This window comes from Panthera pardus, unplaced genomic scaffold (genome assembly GCF_024362965.1).
Source record: "Panthera pardus isolate Hobbes unplaced genomic scaffold, ASM2436296v1 HiC_scaffold_8, whole genome shotgun sequence".
Classification (NCBI taxonomy): domain Eukaryota; kingdom Metazoa; phylum Chordata; class Mammalia; order Carnivora; family Felidae; genus Panthera; species Panthera pardus.
The window spans coordinates 57,032,061-57,053,270 of NW_026527013.1; the positions used below are offsets into that span (position 1 = coordinate 57,032,061).

Here is a 21,210-nt window from a genome sequence, read left to right on the forward strand (position 1 = left end):
TACATATCAAATATATTCAATTAAAAGAACAAAAAGCAGAAGCAGAAACCCTGCAAACTCTGGGGGAGAGGGAAGATCTGATTTCCAGAGTTACCACCTTTTATCAGATTCACATCTCCAGGGGGGAAAAAAAAAAAAAAAATCACAAGGCATACAAAGAAGCAGGAAAGAACGGCCTGTTCAAAGAAAAACAAAACCAAACCAACGAAACAGTAGAAACTGTTTCTGTGAAAGATCTGATGGAGGACCAGACTTTAAACCTGCTGTCTTAAAGATGCTCAGAGAACCCATGGTAGACATGAAGAAAGTCAAGAATGTATGAACAAAATGGAAATGCTAATAAAGAGAAAACCTGGGAAGAAACCCCTTCTTCAACTCATTTATCAGTGCTAGGAGTTTTTTGGGTAGGTCGTGGAGGATTTTCTGCATAGACAGTGGTGTTGGTGAAGGGCAGTTTTCTTTCTTTCTTTCCAGTCTGGTTTCCCTTTCTTTACTTGTTTCATCGTGGTGGCTAAAACCTCCAGTATGGTGTTGAACATAAGTAGTAAAAGCAGACTTCCTTGCCTTGTTCCTGATCTTAGGGCGAGGCAGGCAGTCTTTGACCGCTAGGTGTGACGTTAGCTGTACTTCTGTCCACGCTCTGTATTAGGTCAAGGGAGGTTCCTTCCATTACTAGTTTGCTGACCATTTTCATCATAAATTGTATCGAATTTTGTCCAGTGCTTTTTTTCCACATCTCTTGAGGTGATTATTTTTTGTCTTTATGGACCTGGTAAATTGCATGTTGATTGCTCACCCACCTCACATTTCCAGGATAATTCATACTTGGTCGTGATGTTATTACGCTTTCTTACATTGTTGGGTTCAGTTTGCTAAAATTTTAAGAATGTTTGCATCTGTGTTCCTGGACATATTTGTCTGTAGTTTAATTTTCTGTGATTTTTTTAAAATCAGAATAATGCTGGCCTGCCATATAGACTAAGTCAGGAAGTGTTTCCTCCTCTTAAAGTTTCTTTGAGGCCTTGTGTAAGGTTGGTGTTATTTCTTCCCTAAATATTTGGCAGAATTCAGCAGTGAAGCTATTTGAGCCTTGAATTTTCTTAATGGGAAAGTTAACTAATTCAATTTCTTTAATAGATATAAGGCTATTTAGATTATATAATTCTGTGAACTTTGATGGTTCATAAATTTTAAGGAATTTATTCATTTTATCAAAGTTGTTGAGCCTACTAACTTGAAGTTGTTTATAATCATCTCTTTATCCTCTTTTTTTCTTTAAACAAATTTTTTTATGTTTATTTTTGAGAGCAAGAGAGACTGAGCATGAGTGGGAGAGGGGCAGAGGGAGGGAGAGAGAGAAGAGAAGAGAAGAGAAGAGAAGAGAAGAGAAGAGAAGAGAAGAGAAGAGAAGAGGAGCACAAGCAGGGGAGGGGCAGAGGGAGAGGGAGACACAGAATCCAAAGCAGGCTCCAGGCTCCGAGCTGTTAGCATGGAGCCTGACATGGGGCTCGAACTCACAACCCGTGAGATCATGACCAGAGCCAGTCAGAGGCTTAACTGACTGAGCCACCCAGGTGCCCCATTATCTCTTTATCCTCTTAAAGACTGTAGGCTTTGTGCTGATATTCCCATTGTTGATTTCTAAAAAGTGGTCCATTATGGTCAGGGAACATTGTATGACTTGAGTTCTCTGAGATTTACTGAAATTTGTTTTATGGCCATAATACGGTCTACTTTGTGGGTGTTCTTCCATGTGCATTTGAAACAATATTCTCCCATCGTTTGGTTGAGTGCCCTATAAATGTCAATTAGGACAGATTGGCTGGTAGTGTTGTTCTAATGTATCCTTACAAATTTTTTTAGCGACTTTTTCCATCAGTTAATGAGAGAGGGATGTTGACCTTTCCAGCATGGTTGTATGTTTTTTTCCTTTTCATTTCTATCAGGTTTTTTTCATGTATTTTGAGGCTTCGGTATCAGGTGCATGAAAATTCAGGATTATTTGTCTGTATGTTGAGTTGCTGAGTCCTTATGAAATGAAATGATCTTTTTATTCATGGTGATAGCATTTGTTTAGAAATCTACTTTGCCTGGTGTTGCTACTCCAGCTGTTCTTTTTTTTTTTTTTTTTTTTTGCTTATTTTGAGAGAGGGAGAGCAAGCATGCATAGGGGAGAGGCAAAATGAGAACCCCAAGCAGGCTCTGCACTGCAGCACAGAGCCCGATGCAGGGCTCGATCTCGCGAACCGTGAGATCATGACCTGAGCTGAAATCAAGAGTCAGACACCCAGCCCGACTGAGCCACCCAGGTGCCCCACCAGCTGTCTTTTGATTTGTGTTAGTATAGTATGTTTTTTTCATCCTCTTGACCGATTTGTGTTTTATACTCCAAGTGGGTTTCTCTTCCACTTAATAAGCATAGAAGGGATTGTAGAAATACAAAATTATCATGAAGCACACCCTATAGTAAAGTTGTTGTAGCCAAGTTCCACTAATGGATGCTAGTGTTACCGGGTTAAAGTTCGAGGAGAAACAGTTTGTTTATATAATCTCAAAGTAGTTTCCCTATGATATTTACTAATTACAAAGGGGAAAATGGTAACTTTATATAGAGAATCTTGGCAAACACCACCTTGCACAAGTATTCAAGGTTAGTATCACCAGTAGTGACACTTAGTGACATCATGTACCCCCTGATATGATATTCCAAATCATGAGAAGACTTCATAACGCCTGTGATACTCTTGCCCAAAACATATAACCTCAGGCTAGTCGTGTCAAAACATCAGGCAAACCCAAATTGAAGGACATTCTACAAAGTAACCGGTGTTTCAAAAGTATCAGGGCCACAAAAGACCAGGAAACACTGAAGAACTCTCACAGACTGTAGGATACTAAGGAGACATCACTACGTACAATGTAGAATCCTGGATTGGATCCAGGAACAGAAAAAGGACATTAATGGATAAGAAGTGAAATTAATTCTGGAAGTGAGTTAGTAATATTGTATGAATGCCAGTTTCCTAATTTTGAGAATTTTTTCTGGTTCTTACAAGGTTCTCTTAAAAGCGGGATGAAGAGTATATAGGAACTCTATACTATTTTTGTAACTTTTCTTTAAATCTGAAATTATTTCAAAAAAAAAAGATTTTTTTAATGTTTATTTATTTTTGAGACAGAGAATGAATGGGAGAGGGTAGGAGAGAGAGGGAGACACAGAATCCGAAGCAGGCTCCAGGCTCCGAGCTGTCAGCACAGAGCCCAACATGGGGCTCGAACCCACAGACTGTGACACCATGACCTGAGCTGAAGTCAGGCACTCAACCGACTGAGCCACCAGGCACCCCTGTCTGCCTGCTATTTCTAATCTTCATTTCCTCCAGTGTAACTGGATTTCTTTCTGGTACCATCCCTTTCCATGGGAAGACTTTTTGATATTTCTTGTGTAGCTTTGCAGGATGAATGTTTTCAAGTTTTATGTGTGTGAAGTTTATTTCATCAGAAAAGATTTCTTTGTTGACGGTATTGTTCTTCCAGCCCCTTGAAGGCTTTGCTCCACTGTCTTCTGACTTAGTGTTGTTTCCAGCGAGGTGTCTGCCGCCATCTTATTCTTACATAACGTCTCTTTATTCTCTGGCTGCTTTTGATTGGGTCTAGGAAAATCGGATTATAATATGTGTTGGTGTAGTTTTCTTCCCATTTCTTTTGCTTGGGATTCTTTGAACTTTGGTTCTTTGGTCTGTGTGTTCATAGTATTGACCAACTTTGATTAGCTTTTGGCCATTATTTCTTTAAAATTTTTTTTAGCACCACATCTCCTGCCCCCTCCTCCCCCACCCTCCTTTGGGGACTCCAAGTGTGTGTGTGTGTGTGTGTGTGTGTGTGTGTGTGTGTGTGTTCTCTAGAAGTTCAACTTGTATGTTTCTGTTTCTTCCATGTCTCCTTAACATGCTTGTATTTTTTCTAACTTTCTCAAGCATTTGGAATATAGTTATAATGGCTCTTTTAATGTCTTTGTCTACTATCTGTGTTGTTTATATGTCATGTTCAGTTGATTGTTGTTTCTTTTCACTGTCAGAGTGTCAGTCATATTTCCCTGCTTCTGCATGTGCCTGGTAGTTTCCTACTGGGTAGCAGTCACTGTGGGTTCCACATCATTGGTGCCAGGTGCGTGCATGCGTGTGTGTGTGTGTGATGTTAAGCTTTGTTCTAAGGTACGGTAAATTACTTTGGAACAGTTTGATCCTTTGAAGGGTTGCTCTCTCCCCCACTACCCAAAGAGTAAGTTAAAGTGTTTTCATTGTGTTCATGTGTTGTCTGAAACCATTCTTTTATGTGGAAATGAGAGCACAGTAGGAAATGTGGGCATTTTATGTACCAGTTAACAAGGAATGAGATACAAAATACTCATATTTACATACCAAAATTATTGCAAATAAAAAGTCCCTAGACACTATTGATAATGCCTCTTAAAATTATTTTGAATATAAGAGAGGGTCCTATATTGTCTACAACAGCAGAATTAAATTGGATTGTTTAATACTGCCTGAGGACCAGTTTATCCTTTTTTATAGTTAAATGATCATTTTATTTTATTATATTTTAATTGAAGTGTAATTAACATATAATATTATATTAGTTTCAGGTAAACAATCTAGTGAGTGATGCAACGTTTATGTACATTACAAAGTGATCACCAGTATAAATCTAGCTCCCATCTGTCACCATACAAAGTTGTTACCTATTATTAACTGTATTCCTTATGCTGTACATTGTATCCCTGTGTCTTTTTTTTTTTTTTTCTCGTAACTGGAAGTTTATATCTTTTAATTCCCTTCCCCTACTTCTGCCTAGCCCTCCATCCCCCCTCCCCTCTGGCAACCACCTTATTGTTCTCTGTGTCTGTGAGTCTGTTTCTGTTTTGGTTCTTTTGTTTTTTAGATTCCACATATAAGTGAAAGCATACGGTCTTTGTCTTATCATTTCACTAAGTATGATACCCTCTCCATCTATCCATGTTGTCACAAATGACATGATTTCATTTTTTTTATAGCTGAGTAGTATTGCATTGTATATGTACATACCACATCTTTTTATCCATTCATCTATTGATGGACACTTAGTTTGCTTCTGTATTTTGGCCGTTGTTAATAACGTTGCAGTAAAGATAGAGGCAGTATGTACTTTTTCAAATTGGTGTTTTTGCTTCCTTAATACAAATACCCCAAAGTGGAATTACTGAATTGTATGGCAGTTGTATTTTAACATTTTTGAGGAACCTTCATACTGTTTTTCCACAGTGGCTGCCCCATTTTGCATTCCCACTAATAGTGCACAAGGGTTACTTTTTTCTCCACATCCTCACCGACACTTGTTATTTCTTGTCTTTTTGGTACTAACCATGCTGACATGCCTGAGGTGACATTTTATTGTGGTTTTGATTTGCTTTTCCCTGATGATTAATGATGTTCAGCATCTTTTCTTGTGTCTAATGGTCATCTGTATGCTGTCTTTGGAGGACTGTCTAGTCACATCCTCCGTCCATTTTTTAATTGGATTGTTTTTTGACATGGAGCTTTGAGTTCTTTATGTATTTTGGATATTGATCCCTTATCAGATCTCTTATTTGCAAATATTTTCTTCCATTCAGTAGGTTGCCTTTTATGTTGATGGTTTCCTTTGCTGTGCACAAGCTTTTTATTTTTTTTATATATTTACTTTGAGAGCATGCACGTGCATGAGTTGGGGAGAAGCAGAGAGAGGGAGAGGGAATCCCAAGCCGGCTCCACTTAAACCTCATGAACCGGGGCGCCTGGGTGGCGCAGTCGGTTAAGCGTCCGACTTCAGCCAGGTCACGATCTTGCGGTCCGTGAGTTCGAGCCCCGCGTCAGGCTCTGGGCTGATGGCTCGGAGCCTGGAGCCTGTTTCCGATTCTGTGTCTCCCTCTCTCTCTGCCCCTCCCCCATTCATGCTCTGTCTCTCTCTGTCCCAAAAATAAATTAAAAACGTTGAAAAAAAAATTAAAAAAAAAAAAAAACCTCATGAACCAACTTCTGCTAGCTTCACACTCAGCTGTGGGTTTGTCATCTGTGGCCTTTATTATGTTAAGTTCCTTCTATCCCTACTTTGTTGAGAGTTTTAATCAGAAATGGATGTTGAATTTTATTAAGTGCTTTTTTAAAAATTTATTTTTTTTTAATTTTTTAAAATTTACATCCAAATTAGCATATAGTGAAACAATGATTTCAGGAGTAGATTCCTTAATGCCCCTGACCCATTTAGCCCATCCCCCCTCCTACACCCCCTCCAGTAACCCTCTGTCTGTTCTCCGTATTTATGAGTCTCTTATGTTTTGTCCTCATCCCTGTTTTTATCTTATTTTTGCTTCCCTTCCCTTATGTTCATCTGTTCTGCCTCTTAAAGTCCTCATATGAGTGAAGTCATATGATTTTTGTCTTTCTCTGACTAATTCACTTAGCATAATACCCTCTAGTTCCATCCATGTAGTTGCAGATGGCAAGATTTCATTCTTTTGATTGCTGGGTAATACTCCATTGTGTATATATATGTACCACATCTTCTTTATCCATTCATCCGTCGATGGGCATTTGGGCTCTTTCCATACTTTGGCTATTGTCGATAGTGCTGCTATAAACATTGGGGTGCATGTGCCCCTTTGAAACAGCACACCTGTATCCCATGGATAAATGCCTAGTCGTGCAATTGCTGGGTCGTAGGGTAGTTCTGTTTTCAGTTTTTTGAGGAACCTCCATACTGTTTTCCAGAGTGGCTGCACCAGCTTGCATTCCCATGATTTTTATCCTTTTTGTTAATGTGATGTATCACATCGATTTGCAGATATTGAACCATCTTTGCATCCCCGGATAAATCCCACTTGATCATAGTGAATGATCCATTTGTTATATTACTGAATTCAGTATTTGTTAGTGTTCTGTTGAGGATTTTGTATCAATATTCCCTCAGGGATATTGACCTCTAATTTTGGTGGTGTCTTTGGTTTTGGTCAAGGTCTGCTTTTAAGTGTCGTTTGGTGGGAGTAGAGCAGCCTGTAGAGCAGTGTTTGTCAACCTGTTTTTCATTATTGCCCCCTCTCCTCCTGTCCTTTATGGCCCCCTATTTACACCCTACTAATGAAACTTTAATGCCACAGTTGTAACAAATATCTGTTTGTGTATTATTTGTATTTCTGGTCTTTATACATTAAAAAAATATTTTTGGCTGCTCCACGCCAGACCCAGTTTTTTTATACCTTGGGGAGTGCTGTTGCCCTTGTTGAGAATTCGTGATCTAGGGCTAATTCTCTACTGGTGACATGTTGCTCTCGTGCGTGCTGTGCCCAGTGCCCTGTGCATTTAGTGTCTTGTGGAAGGAGGTCATTCCAGTCCCTGGTACTCCATCTCCATTGGAAGCAGAGCCCCCCCGCCCCCCAGATCCTGGCGGTTTCTTATTACGCATACTCTACCTAGTACAGCCCAAGCATTCCACTCCAAAATAGTGATGCAAGAGAAATGAAGACAGAGCTGTGTGAAATGGGCATATGAATGTTTGTGGAAGCTCTGTTTCTAAGAACCAAAACCTGAGAGCCATCCAAATGTCCATCGAGAGGTGAATGGATAAGCTGGTTTTTACCCATACGGTAGAGTATTGAACAGTAAAAAGTATTATGATAAAGTACTGAAACATGCAGCAATATGGATGAATCTCAAAATCATACTGAGTCAAAGAAGCCAGCCCCCCAAAATACATTCTGTGTGATCCCATTTATATAAAACTCAAAAATGCAGACTAATCTACAGACACAAAGGAGGTTGCCTGGGGTTGGAAATGGACTGAGGGATTGATCACAAAGGAGCATGAGGAGGCTTGGTGGAAAACGAAATTTTTATTCTTTATTTATTTGGTGGGAGTAGTTTCATGGGAAGATGTGAGAACTCAACAAATGAAATATTGTAAATATGTAAGGTTTACTATATGCCACTTGTATATGTCAGTAAAGCTGTAAAAAAGGTAAATAAAAAAATGAGAGGTTTGGAGTTTTGGAGGGAATGTGTATTTCTCCTTTGTGACCTCTGTGCATAAAAATTCCCAAGTGCAGGTTATGATAGTTTTTCAAATTTATGTTAGTAGTGAAATTTAATTTGCTGACAGTTTGAAAGGGCATTTGAACTTGCTTCAGGCAAAATCGTGTATGTATAAAGTGCACGATGATAGACCTAATGCCGCTGGTTGCTCCATTCTGCTCTAAGGGAAGTGAGTAGGTGTTAAACAGATTACGCCGCCCTCAGAACCTGTGGGCTGTGGTGACGCAGTTGTGATTTCTGTAGACTAGGTGAATGTGGGTCCAGATAGCGCCCAGAATTTGGCTATCTAGCCTCACATTTTTGGACAGTTTTGGAAGTTGCATGCTTAGTTTCTAATTTTCTAGAAGGTAATGGTAATAAAAAATTCAGGTAGAGTATGCCTTCAGAAAAGTTTATATTGTGTAATTTGCTGGAGTTTTACGCAGGAAATACACCCATGTGAATAGCACCCAGATACAGGACACTACCTGGTACTGGTCATCTTTCTTTCTTTTTAATTTTTTTCTTCTTCACGTTTATTTATTATTGAGAGACAGAGAAAGACAGAGCATGAGCAGGGGAGGGGCAGAGAGAGAGGGAGACACAGAATCGGAAGCAGGCTCCAGGCTCCGAGCTGTCAGCACAGAGCCCGACACAGGGCTTGAACTCACAAACCGCGAGATCATGACCTGAGCCGAAGTCGGACGCTTAACCGACTGAGCCACCCAGACACCCCTGGTCATTTTTCAAAATCAAGTGCTGGCTGGGCTGATTAATTAGGTGATCTTGAGCACCTGCTGACTAACTGACCAGACCACTCCGTTTTGAAGTTTCTGACCCTGGAGAAATTGTTCTGTTTACTTTTATTTGTCTAAACATAGCTTCTGTTTTACTTAATCAAACATTTTCTCTTGGCAGTGGATTCTCAAAGAATTGACCGGGAGGAAAAAATCCCAGATGAAACATTAGAGAAACTGAAGAGCCTGGGTCTTTTTGGGATGCAAGTCCCAGAAGAATATGGTAAGTAAAGGAAAACACCACCCTGCTGGCTCTTAAGAAAGTGCTTCATATTTGCCCCAAAAAAGGGTTCTGTTTGGGAAAGAACAGTATGTTCTTTCACAGAAGTCAGGAGCTTTTCTTGATATTTTGTCTCCCTACCTGGTTTATCTCCAGAAGTTACAGTTAGGCCTGTGTTGTTCCTCTCCCACCCCTGTAGCCAGGCACCCCTGGGGGGCCTCAGTGTCTACAGAATAAGTTCCCACTGTTACCCAGTCTGGAGCTGGTCCAGTCTGAGACCAAATGTGAACATTTAGGACCAACTAGGTGTAATGGAGTGCAATGCCGGCTTGATTCTGAAGCGTGTGTGTGTGTGTGTGTGTGTGTGTGTGTGTGTGTGTATTTTAAGTTTACTTATTTTGGGGGAGGGCAGAGAAAGATGGGGAAAGAGAAAGAATTCAAAGCAGGCTTTGCCCTGTTAGTGCAGAGCCTGACACGGGGCTTGAACTCACGAACCCCGAGATCATGACTTGAACTGAAGCCAAGAGTCAGACACCCAACCAACTGAGCTACCCGGGTGCCCCGATTCTGAGGCATATTTTTTTTTTAACGTTTGTTTATTTTGGGGAGTGAGAGCATGCACGCGCGGTAGAGGAACAGAGAGAGAGGGAGACAGAGGATCTGAAGCAGGCTCTGCCCTGACAGCACAGAGCCCAGTACAGGGCTTGCACTCACAAACCGTGAGTTTACATGTGTGTTTACTGCAGCATATTAAGGGATTAAACAGTTGTCATTTGTCCTTTATGAAATAGCTCTCCTCACATCCCTAAATGTATAAAAACAGCCCCTTGCAGAGGCCACGAAGCCATCAGTGACGCTGCATCCCCTGTGGCAGGGTGTGGCAGCATGCACGGCTGCAGAGGGCGAGACACGTCCTGGGTTTCCTTGCCAAAACCTGTAGCCTCTGTGTGCGGTGGGGGGAGACTGAGCTCTGCCCAGACTTGGGAGGCTTGTCCGTGTCCGAGCTCACAAGGGACACTGTCCCCCGTGGTGTGTGGTCCTTGGTAAATACTAGAACAGAACGAAGGTGCAGGCAGAGCCAGAGAGCTAAAGTGGGTCTGTCATCGGCTATAAATACATACATACCTACCTGCCAGTCCACCAACCTACCAACCAGCCGCTTGGAGAAAGCATAAGTGGAGAAGAAAGCCTCTAGACCTACCCAGGTTAGTAATAGTATATATTTCCCCTTCAGAAGCATTTTTAAATTCCCTCTTGCTTGGTGAAAAGGACTTCATTTTTTCTGCAGACACTTTGTGTCCGTTTGGGATGTGACTTCACCTGTGCGTGTGTGTTTTGTGCCAGCATGTATGGGCGGGGGTGTGTGTTGGCATGAGGTTGGACAACTCTGCACCCCTCGTTTTGGTTTACGTGCTGTTCTCTGGTGTGAAAATGTTCGTTCTTGCCTGTGACGAGTTTGGGCCTTTTTTTACTCTTTTCTTTTTTCTTTCTCTTTTTTATCCTTTCTTGGGAATTTTAAGACAAGCACAACCTTATGGGTGGGCCCCAAATTTTTGAGGGAAACATTCCCAGTCTGGAGTATTCTGAAGACTGGCTGGAAACCACCATCCTGGAAAACGGGGGCCCTTTTGCCAACCGAGCCTGGATTTTCTCCCCCAGGTCCCTGTGTGCTGCCCAGTGTGTGACCGTTTCCTGTCTCAGCCCCTCCCCAGCCAGCCGTCTCCGCCTACTCATCATCTGTCTCCATGTGATTGCGTTCCCCCACAATTGTGATACTTACATCAGGGGAAAAGCATCAGAATTTTTTATTTTACATTATGTATTTATTTTTGAGAGAGGGCACAAGTCGGGGGCCTGGTTAGAGAGAGAAGGGGACACAGAATCCGAATCCGAAGCAGCCTCCAGGCTGTCAGCTGTCAGCACAGAGCCCGACACAGGGCTCAAACTCACAAACTGTGAGATCATGACCTGAGCCAAAGTTGGATGCTTAACTGACTGAGGCACTCCAGTGCCCCCCCCACTCCCAGCCCTTTTCTTTTAAACAAACAGTACTGACTCCCTCAGTATATGAAATGAGTAAGACCAAAACTTTTGTTTGCAACTGAGGCACGGATGGAGTAGGGGGCGTGGGGATGGGATACCGTGGAGCCCCGGCCTTCCCTGGGTACTGATCCCAGGGGACTGCACAGTCAGGCGGGGCTGCCCTCCCCTTTATGTGCACCTATTGCATTTGGGCCGTGCAGGGGGCTCCAGGGCCAGAACCCCACCCGAACTCAGGGCCCAGCTATGCTGCGTGTTGGCCACATGACCCTGGGCCCCAGTTTGTCACTTTTAAGATGCACATAGGCCACCCAGCCTCCTCGAGGTTAAAGAGGAAATGCAAAATACATGAGTTCAATGGAGTTTTTTATTTTTTTAAATCTTTGTCTTCTTCCTAGAAAACTCCCATCCAGGGTGAATTACTGCCCCCCCACCCCCCAGGGAATGTTTGGCAATGTCTAGAGATGTCTTTGGTTGTCAAAACTGGGAGAAGGGGAGCTATTGGCATCTCGTGGGTGGAGGCCAAGGTTGCTGCTAAACATCCTGTGGTACTTTGAACAGTCCCCCACAGCAAAGAATGATCCATCCCAAAATGTCAGTAGTACTGAGGCAGAGAGGCCAGCCCTGGAGTCCACTGGATACCAGGAGTGGGATGCTAGATAGCTGTCTTGTTTATAAAGATCTAGGTCTGTGACAGAAGATATTCACAACATTTTAAATGGTTTAATGCGTGTGAAGGTACTCTTTTTGTATTAAATGTTATGTTTTTATGATAAAAATATATGCTTATATACCTAAAAAAAATCTGAAAGGAGGTACACAAAAATGCTCTGGTAAGTTTATGGGTAATTTTTGTTTTCTTCCTACCTTTCTGTAAGTATGACTTCTTAAAATAGTGATCTGGTATTACTTTACAAGCAGATAAAACAGTCAAGGTCTTTGCCTTCAGCGGGAGGAATTTGGTGCTGGACCATAAGTAAAGCTGGTCTGTTTTTTCTTCAGGTGGCCTGGGCCTCTCCAACACATTGTATGCGCGTATGGGAGAAATCGTCGGCCTGGATGGGTCAATCGCTGTGACCCTAGCAGCACACCAGGCTATTGGCCTTAAGGTCAAGTGTCTATGGCTTCTGTCTGATGCTCTCTGTTGGTCTGGAGTCACACGGTGGCATTGAGGCAGGAGCCTTGCTCGTTTTTACCAAGAAGTGAATTAGGCTCGCCGTGTCGGGTCTTGGAGGGGCCCCTGCAGCAACCCCCTGGTACACCTCCTCTCTCCAGCCACACCAGCTGATGCTGGGTCCCCCACAAGCAGTGGTGCTTCGATTATACTGTCCCCCCCTTGGAATCCTCCTGTCCCCATCGCCTTTGACCCATCCTTTGAGGCCCACATCAGATACTCTGAGGAGCCTGTCTTCACCTCATGCTGGAAGCCAGCCTCCCCTGCTGAGCTCTTGAGTCACTAGGGGCCTGAGCATGTCCTCCCCTCCCTGCTGTCTGTGCACGTGTCTTCTTTACCTCTGGGCTTGCAGCATTTTGGGCAGGTCCACTGTCACACTCAGTGACAGTCCCATTACTCAGGCTGTCTCTGCTCAATGGAGAAAGTGAAGGGAGCCAAGTGAACAGTGTACTTGGGCCCCCCACCCCCCACCTGTGCTCCGAGCGGTCATTGGTGGAAAGAGCGAACTTCTCCCCAGGGCACCGACTGAGAAGGGGTCAGACAGTTCTGACATTGACCGCACACCTTCTTTATGCACTCCCGTGTATCATCCAACACCCCTCCCCGGTGGGTAGGATTATCCCCAGTGGCATGGAGTTGATGGCATGGAGGCTCAGAGAGGGGACATCCCTTGCCCAAGGCCACCCAGCCTGGTGGTGACAGTCCCTGAGTCTGGCTCCCATACTCATCAGCACCTGTTCATTTCTCAGCTGGGGCTGCTGGCTCTGAGCTCAGAGTGTTTCTTCTTGTGTGAAGTATTTTCTCTAGAAGGGACCACATTCTGCAAGCACACTTCACACTTTCTTTTCCCCACAGCTGATAGCCTGTGTGTGTTTGGTTTAGGGGATCATCCTGGCCGGCAGCAAGGAACAAAAAGCCAAATACCTGCCCAGGCTGGCATCTGGAGAGCACATTGCCGCCTTCTGTCTGACGGAGCCTTCCAGGTCTGCCCCCTGACAAGAGGTGCTGCACGGCAGCCTCTGGGGAACCTTCCAGGGCACCCTGGGATGAGGGCTCTGGCTCATAGCTTGTGGCTTTTCTTTCTTCCCTCCCTGAATCTTCCAGAGAGTCAGCTCAGCAACTTTTCTTGCCAGTTCTCTTATCTTTACCTTATTTCTCTGTCCTATGGATACTTACAAGGGAGATAACATACCTGATGGCACCTATCAAGTAATTGTTTTGTGTCCACAGCACACCTTACACAGGATAAGCATTCAGGCTTCTAAGCAGCTTTGCAAGTGGTATCGTCCCCACTGAACATGTTAGGAACCTTAGTTCAGTGGGGTTGTGTCATCAGCCCAAGATCACACGGCTGGCTTAGGCCTCAGGGCTTCTGCTGACAAGTCCGTTACTTGGGCCGTGCTCCATCCGGAACCGGGGGGGGGGGGGGGGGGCTGGGGGGGGTATCCTGCACTCCTCACAGGAGCTCACATGAGCCTGTTCTCTGCACACATTCCTGTGTTTAAACCTAAGCCCAGGAGGTTTTCACTGCCACTTTTTTTTTTTTAAACCTAGGCCTGTTGTTTCAGAGTCTTTGTTTTAGTTTTTAGAGTAGGGGGGCAGAGGGGCAGAGGGACAAGGAGAAAGAGAATCCCAGACAGGCTCTGTACTGACAGCACAGATCGATACAGGGCTTGAACTCACAAACCGTGAGATCATGACCTGAGCTGAAGCGGGACACTTAACCGGCTGAGTGCCCCCACACTGCCACTCTTTGATGTGATAAAGCTGGGGTGGCCGGCCGGCCCCTGTCTTTGTAAATAGGGTTTTACTGAAGCACGCCATTTGTTTACAGGTTGTCTGTGGCCACCTGCGTGCCACAGCAGCAGAGCTGAGCAGGTGGGACAGACATCCTGCGGGCTGCAAAGCCAAATAGATATACTTTCTGGCCCTTTATTTTTAAGTTGGCGGACTCCCATGTTAAAGTACCAAACCGTCCATTTGTAGCCCCCCAGAGACATTGTTCACCCCAGCATCACTCGCTTCAGCCACGTGTTTCTGTTTCTGCAGTGGGAGTGACGTGGCCTCCATCAAGACCAGGGCCACGCTAAGCGAGGACAAGAAGTACTACATCCTCAATGGCTCCAAGGTAGCGCTCCGTGGCCTCTGCGGCCTGCTTGGGGTCTCAGCCACGGCCTCCGCCACGCACTGACTGCTTCCTGCACCCCGCGGATCCTAAAGCGTGTACACCTCAGCTCTTGACTGGCAGCTCTTGGGTGGATGCTGCTCTTTTTGAAAGAAGAAACGCTCGAGGTGAAGTGACTTGCCAGTGGCCTGTGTCTGCTCAGTAGCGGAACCAGGATCGGAAGCAAGCTGTCCTGCCTCCAGACCCTACACGCCTGTGCAGAACTAGCTGCCTTCCGGTAGCTGGGGCTGGTGTTGTGTGTTTGTGTTTTAATTGATTGCACAAAATTTCAAACACGCAACAGTTTAGTGTAGTGAGGCTCCATGCGGCCGTCACCAGCTTCAGCAGTTACTCGCCCACGGCCCGCCGTGTCTTTTCGGTCAACATTGCCCCCTCTGGTCGCATCCCTACGGTCTGAGCGTGTGTCTCAGCCAGATAAGACTATTTAAAAAAACCCGTTGGTCATTTCTTCGTCTCTGGTCAGCATTCCAGACTCTCTGGTCATCTCGTACCTTCTTATTTTTCAAATAATTTGTTTGAACCCAGATCCGATTAGGTTCCGTACATTGCAGTTTGTTGAGGAGGCTCTCTCTTGCCCTCTCCCTCCTTTTCCCGTTTCTTCTTTGCCTCTCCTCACTCCTTCCCGCCTGCTCTGTTTCCTTGAGGAAACCTGGCTGCTCGGTTCTAGAGCCTGAGCCGTCTCGGTACCTCTGGCGTCTCTTCCGTGCGCATGTGCACACACACGGCCACTTGTGCCTCTTGGGGAGATCCTTGCTCTTGGGAGATTGCGGTGATCCCCTGTCTTCTGCCCATGCAGGCTTGGCTTCCCCCGAGCCGAGGGCTTTATGTTTGTGGCCTGAAATTTGACAGGCCCCTGGAGCATCCTGTAGCAAAGATGGAGCTGAGAGGTGATGCGTAACAGTTTTGCTTTCTCCAGAGCCCTTTTTCTTTCTTCCCTCAGGTCTGGATCACCAATGGCGGACTGGCCAATATTTTTACCGTGTTTGCAAAGACGCAGGTTGTTGATTCTGAAAGCTCAGTAAAAGACAAAATCACAGCATTCATAGTAGAGAGAGACTTTGGTGGAGTCACTAACGGGAAACCTGAGGATAAGTTAGGCATACGTGGCTCCAACAGTAAGTAGCACGCGTGTGTGTGTGCATGCGGTATGTGTGTGTGAAAGAGAGCCACCCTTCAGCCCCATCCAAATGCAAGAGAAAATGAGATGTAAATAGTGTTGGTTTCACATAAGCATGTCAGCAAAATCACGTTAAGAATGCCACAGTGAGAGGCAGCTGGGTGGCCCAGTCGGTTAAGCATCCAACTCTTGATCTCCACTCAGGTCATGATTTCACAGTTTGTGGGATCGAGCCCCATGTAGGGCTCTGCTCTGGCAGCAAGAAACCTCCTTGGGATTCTCTCTCCCCCTTTCTGCGCCTCCCTTGCTCATGCATTATCTCTCTCTCCGTCTCTCTCAAAATTAAAAAAAAAACAAAAACAAAAAACCACAGTGACTTCATGGCAGTGCAGAGGAGCCCTTGAAGCTAATTTATTCTTTCAGCTCATTTATGCCCTTCCCCACGCAGCAGGCACTGGCGATCTCCACGAGAGCTCATCACAGCCTCATGGAGCGCTCCATCCTGTGAGGCAGGTGTAACGGACACCAGAGAGGCAGAGAGGTGTCCTAAGGAGACACCCCACTGCAGGACACCCCATCTTTCCTGCCTGGGACCTCCTCCTTCCTCTGGCGCTCCCTTATACCCGCCCAGTGCTGCCATGGAGTCCTTACAAGACTCTGCCTCTTGGGGATCCTAGTTTAGATCGTGGGGTGTCTGTGATGTGGGGACCAGCGTGCTGCCCTCGGCACCTCTGGACCTGCTTGTTTGCCACTCTGTGTTCTGGCTGGCGATATTTGCCACAGCAGCCTGGTTCAGAGGGGTCAGAGGAGCTCTGAGCTCTAACCGGACTCCACCACCTAGAAACACTGTGACCTTGAACCAGCTAGCTTACTTTCCCATGCCTCCGTTTCCTCACCTAAAGGCAAGAGGTGATAACAGAACCTACCTAGTAATGTGACACGGGAAAGAAGTGTTACAACGTCTGTACGATGCTTAGTGCACACGAAAGCAGGACAGCGTTAGCTCCTGCCATGTTCCCAGAGGGAAAGGAGCGCGCCCAAAGGCCCAAGGTAAAGAGCTTGGCGTGCTGGTGAGGGAAAGGGGGCCCTGACAGGGGAGGGAGCAGGGTGGCAGGCCTGCACACTGCTTGGGCAGTGTCCACACTGAACTCAGGGTAGGTGGTGCCCCTGGGACCATGCAGTGGCCCTGCAAGAGTGGAGTGAGTGACACAAGTTGAGGTCAGAGAGGGAGGCAGAGTCCTTCCCACACTCCACAGCTTGGTGAAGGAATTCGAGCCACTGGGACAAGCGCCTGGCCCCGCAGCCAAGGTGGTAAGCTAGGACCCGGCGGCCAGAGAGGTGGAGATTTCATTGTATTTCACGACCAGGCTGTTGGAATAGTAGAATAAAAGGTTAGTGGACCCAGTTGCCCACACTTGACTTGCCTGCTATGTGGCTGCTCTTGAGCCATGACCTTCTTTGTCCCGAGTCTCCCTTTCTTCCAGTGTTAAGTCGCTGGGGAGTTGCAGTGTTTATGTGACAACGTGCAAAAGCACGCTGCTACAGAAAACATGGGTCAAAAGCCCCTGTTCTGTCCTGCCTCTGTCGTCACCACTGCCATGCTTTCCCTTCTCTGCCTGCCTCTGTCACCTTGACCTTGGCTTTCTGCTTCTGCACACCCAAGTGGTTCCTCACTTCAGGGTCTGCTCGTCCTCCGTCACCATCGTCACCTTTGTGAGAAGCCACCCCAGCACTGAGTTGACAGAGCGAGCCGTCCTCTCACTCAGCCTGCTTCAGCCTGTGGTTTGGCTCCCCGTCTGCCATGTGTCTGCCGTGTGCGTGCCATGTTGGGGCATGTGTTCCTCACAGCAGATCACGGCCCCTGGGGGCCAAGCTGGCTCACACCTAAGGCCTCGGCTCATGTCGGGTCAGCTGTGTGTCCCTGGCGACAGCTAACGGGGAAGCGCAGTCCGCTTCCACAGAGTCACAGCGTAGGGTGTGGCTGCATCCAAGCTAAGTGGGACCCGTACTCCCGTGAGATACAGGGACCTTACAAAGGCTGTGCTGTCCACTTTCATTGTTCCGCCTTTGGCTCTTGTTCCTCCTTCACACTTCTGCTGAATGTCAGCTTAGAAAATCCTGATGTAAGCCCTAGTCAAAAATATTACTCACCTCCTCTCCAACCTCTGATTTTGTCACCATGCTCTATTTTTTTAAAACATTTTTTTAAGTTTTTTAGAGAGAGAGCACGAGCAGAGGAGGGGCAGAGAGAGGGGTGGGGAGGGAGCGAGGATCCCAAGCAGGCTGTATGCTGTCAGCTCAGAGCCCAATGCAGAGCTTGAACTCCCAAACTGTGAGGTCAGGACCCAAGCTGAAACCAAGAGTCTGATGCTTAACGGACTGAGACACCCAGGCGTCCCCACCGTGTTCTATGTATTTCCTCTGTAGCACTTACAACACCAACATGTTCCTAGCAAAGTATGAGCTCCACGTGGACAAAACCCTTGTCTTTCTGTACTGTCCTGTTGTAGCTGGAGAATGAATGAGTGAATGAATTTGTTCCTATGGGTCAAGTGCAGAATGGTTCGCATTTGTCAAGTAAAGCCTGCAATTTCATCTTTTTCAGCTTGTGAGGTCCATTTTGAAAACACCAGGGTGCCGGTCGAGAATGTCCTTGGAGAAGTCGGAGGCGGGTTTAAGGTGCGCGGTTAGAGCAGGCCCTGGGAGGGCTGCGGTTTCACGGTTTAGCTTGTTGGCCCCCCAGTTTCCTGTACCGTCCCTGTTTGTGGCCGACCAGTGCACTTGCCAGGTGACTGCATAATTCTCCACTGGGAAATCGGAGTGGAGAAGAGTTGGTTCCCAGAAGAGGGAGTGTGTAGTTGGAACTCCATCTCCTTCCTCTGCAAGGCTTTGTTTGCCTTGAGGAGGGTTAGGAGTCCTCTCTCCAGCGAGGGTAAGAAAGCAGGCCAGTGGGCGTTGAAGAAGCTCCAGTTCTCTGAATGCACAACCCTGGGTCCTGAGTCCCTGCCCTAATTTTTCTTGGAGTCAGATTTAGTATTGTTTTTAATTGATATGACTCACATAACGTAAATTTACCGTTTTCAGATGTACACATGGGTGTTTTTTTAATATATTCACTATGTTGTATAGCCATCCCCATGGTCTAATTCTGGAACATTTTCATCACTCCAAAAATGCCACACCTTCTCATTGCTCCTCTCACCATCTTTGGCGTCGCTATTTTTCTGTTTCTGTGGATTTGCCTATTTTAAACGTCGCATGTGTGGAATCCTTATGTGATCTTTTGTGTCTGGCCTCTCTTCACACAGCAGAATGTTTTCGAGGTTCACCTACCTTGTGGCACGTGTCATTCCTTTCCGTGGCTGAATAATACTCATCGTGTGGATACACCACACTTGCTAATCCATTCATCAGCTCACGGGCATTTGCACTGTTTCCACTCTTAGACTATCGTCAATAATGCTGCTGTGAACATGCACGTATAAGTCTTTGCGTGAACAATGTGTTTTCAGTTCTTTTAGGTATATACCTAGAAGCAACATTGCTGGCCACGTGGTGACTATATGTTTAACTTTTTGAGGAACTGCAGACTGTTTTCCAGTGGCTGCACCATGTTACGTTGCCAGCAGCGATGTAAAGAGGTCCATTTTCTCCACATCCTCACCAATACTAATCTCTGCACCCAACATGGGACTCAGACTCACCACCCTCAGATCAAGAGTTGCACTCTCCACCACATGAGCCAGCCAGGCGCCCCTCCTTTACACAGTTTTATACTGGGCTATTTGTCTTTACTGTTGCCCTGCCCTAATTTCATGGGTGACCCGGGCAAGCATCTTTGCCCTGGGGAGCCCCACCCACCTTGGCTATGAAGCGGGGATCACAGCAGTACCTTTCTCCCTTTCTGGGTGTTACAAGAATCTGATGTGTGCCATTAGCCAAAGCTCCTGGCCCAAGGCTGCCCGGTAAATGTCTACCAGAGGACTTTAGAGGTGGGCAGACAAAAAGGGAACAGTTGTATGCACACGATGGTATGTTTATCCCGGATGTTCTGTACAGGTAAGAGAATGTAGATGGGAAAGATGAAATTACTGAAGGTTGACTCCAAGAGAGTTGATATTCATCGTTCAGTTTGGGTGCTTATCTTCCTAGATTTTGATCTTTTTAAAGAACATCCATCTCGTAAATATTTGGTAACACCATTTGTGTAATACAGCCCGCAGTTTTTCGCTCACCAAGAATTCCAGTCTTGTCTTCGTGCCAGTGAATATATGTTGCTAATATTTCACGGTGCAGAATATCTTTGGGACGGCACCTTTGATGTTCCCAGTCCCTGAGATCGGGCACGCGGTACTGTTCACACACCTTCCCTGCTCAGAACCAGATTGTGTGGTGTATGTCCTTGCTTGTAGCTGTACACACTTGTCCTGAGTTTAAACATCCAGCAGGAGACTTGCCAGGTCGGAAAGCACTAACATTTTTAGTTCGTGGCCCTTGCTGCCAAGCTGTGTGGGGAGTTGGGCCAGCGCCCACCCACCAGCGGCGTGTGGGAGTGCCCCTTGCCCTAGTCCTTTCCACACTGCATTAACACATTGTTCCCATCGTGGTAGATGAAAAAAACAATTGTTTTAATATACAAAAGAAAGATTTCCAAAGCCCTCTCTTTGTTATTAGTAGGATTACTTGCCAGTTAGCCTAAACGCTAAACAGTGAGTGATTCCAGAGACCACAGAATGAGCAAAGGCCAGGGGAACATTGCCTGGCTGATGTGGGAGAAAAGTAAGCCTCTTCCTGTGGACAGTCAGAGGTTTTGTCCATGGTCAGATCTTTGAGGCATGGAGGCAGTGAACGGTCGGGCAGGGGCTGTTGAAAGCGCGGAGTATGTGTCTTGCTCGTGGGCAGGCCGCGATGTAGAATGCAGCTTAGAAATTATGGACAGAGAGGTCTGCAGTAGGGATGCTGTTGCAGCATTCTGGGGCTGCACGGGCAGCGGGGGGATCCTGGGGTTAAGTAGGATTGACACTTGAGCTCGGGAGCCCCTCTTGAGAAAGGGTGAAATCTGTTAGGTCGTTGGTCCTCTGGGGAATGAGACCTCGTCTCAAATCTTTTTTTCCTTCAAAATCAATTTTTTTAATGAGGTTAAGAATAAACTCTGAAGAGGCCACGAAACGGATTTCATTCGTAAAACCGTGAGCCGGCTTTCGCAAGCCTGTGTGGGCAGAGGGAATGAAGGTGGGGCGTTCGCGTCCTCATCGTAGTCCTGGCAGGTCTAGACTGGCGCACACCCACGGCCCGAGACTCAGGGAGTCTGAGGCCAGAGGTGGCCCAGGAGGAAGCAGGGCAGGATCTGGGTGTCTGTCACACTGTGGTGGCGCATAACGGCACCCTCTCCTCCATCCAGCACCCAGGGCTGGGCCTTGTTCCTGCATTCCCGTGGGAACTGCACTCGCCCCTCCCAGCAGTTGTTGCCAACCTCACAAAGTCTGCTTTGAGATTCTCCTGTTCAGGTTAACAAGTAATTATAAATTCAGATTCAGCTGCATGATTTATTCATCCAAGTCCTCTATAAGCGTTCAGTCAAAAGCTGTAATACGCT

At 46.0% G+C, this 21,210-nt stretch overlaps 1 protein-coding gene across 2 annotated transcripts in view; it reads left to right on the forward strand.

The window, feature by feature from the left end:
* Positions 1–21,210, forward strand: part of ACAD9 (acyl-CoA dehydrogenase family member 9) — a 46,118-nt gene that overhangs the window by 14,813 nt on the left and 10,095 nt on the right. For both annotated transcript variants that reach the window (XM_053897744.1, XM_053897745.1), the window contains 6 exons: positions 9,000–9,101; positions 12,141–12,247; positions 13,195–13,295; positions 14,362–14,440; positions 15,438–15,612; positions 18,220–18,293. In XM_053897744.1, coding sequence (XP_053753719.1) covers positions 9,000–9,101; positions 12,141–12,247; positions 13,195–13,295; positions 14,362–14,440; positions 15,438–15,612; positions 18,220–18,293 — 638 coding nt within the window. The remainder of the gene's footprint in view (positions 1–8,999; positions 9,102–12,140; positions 12,248–13,194; positions 13,296–14,361; positions 14,441–15,437; positions 15,613–18,219; positions 18,294–21,210) is intronic.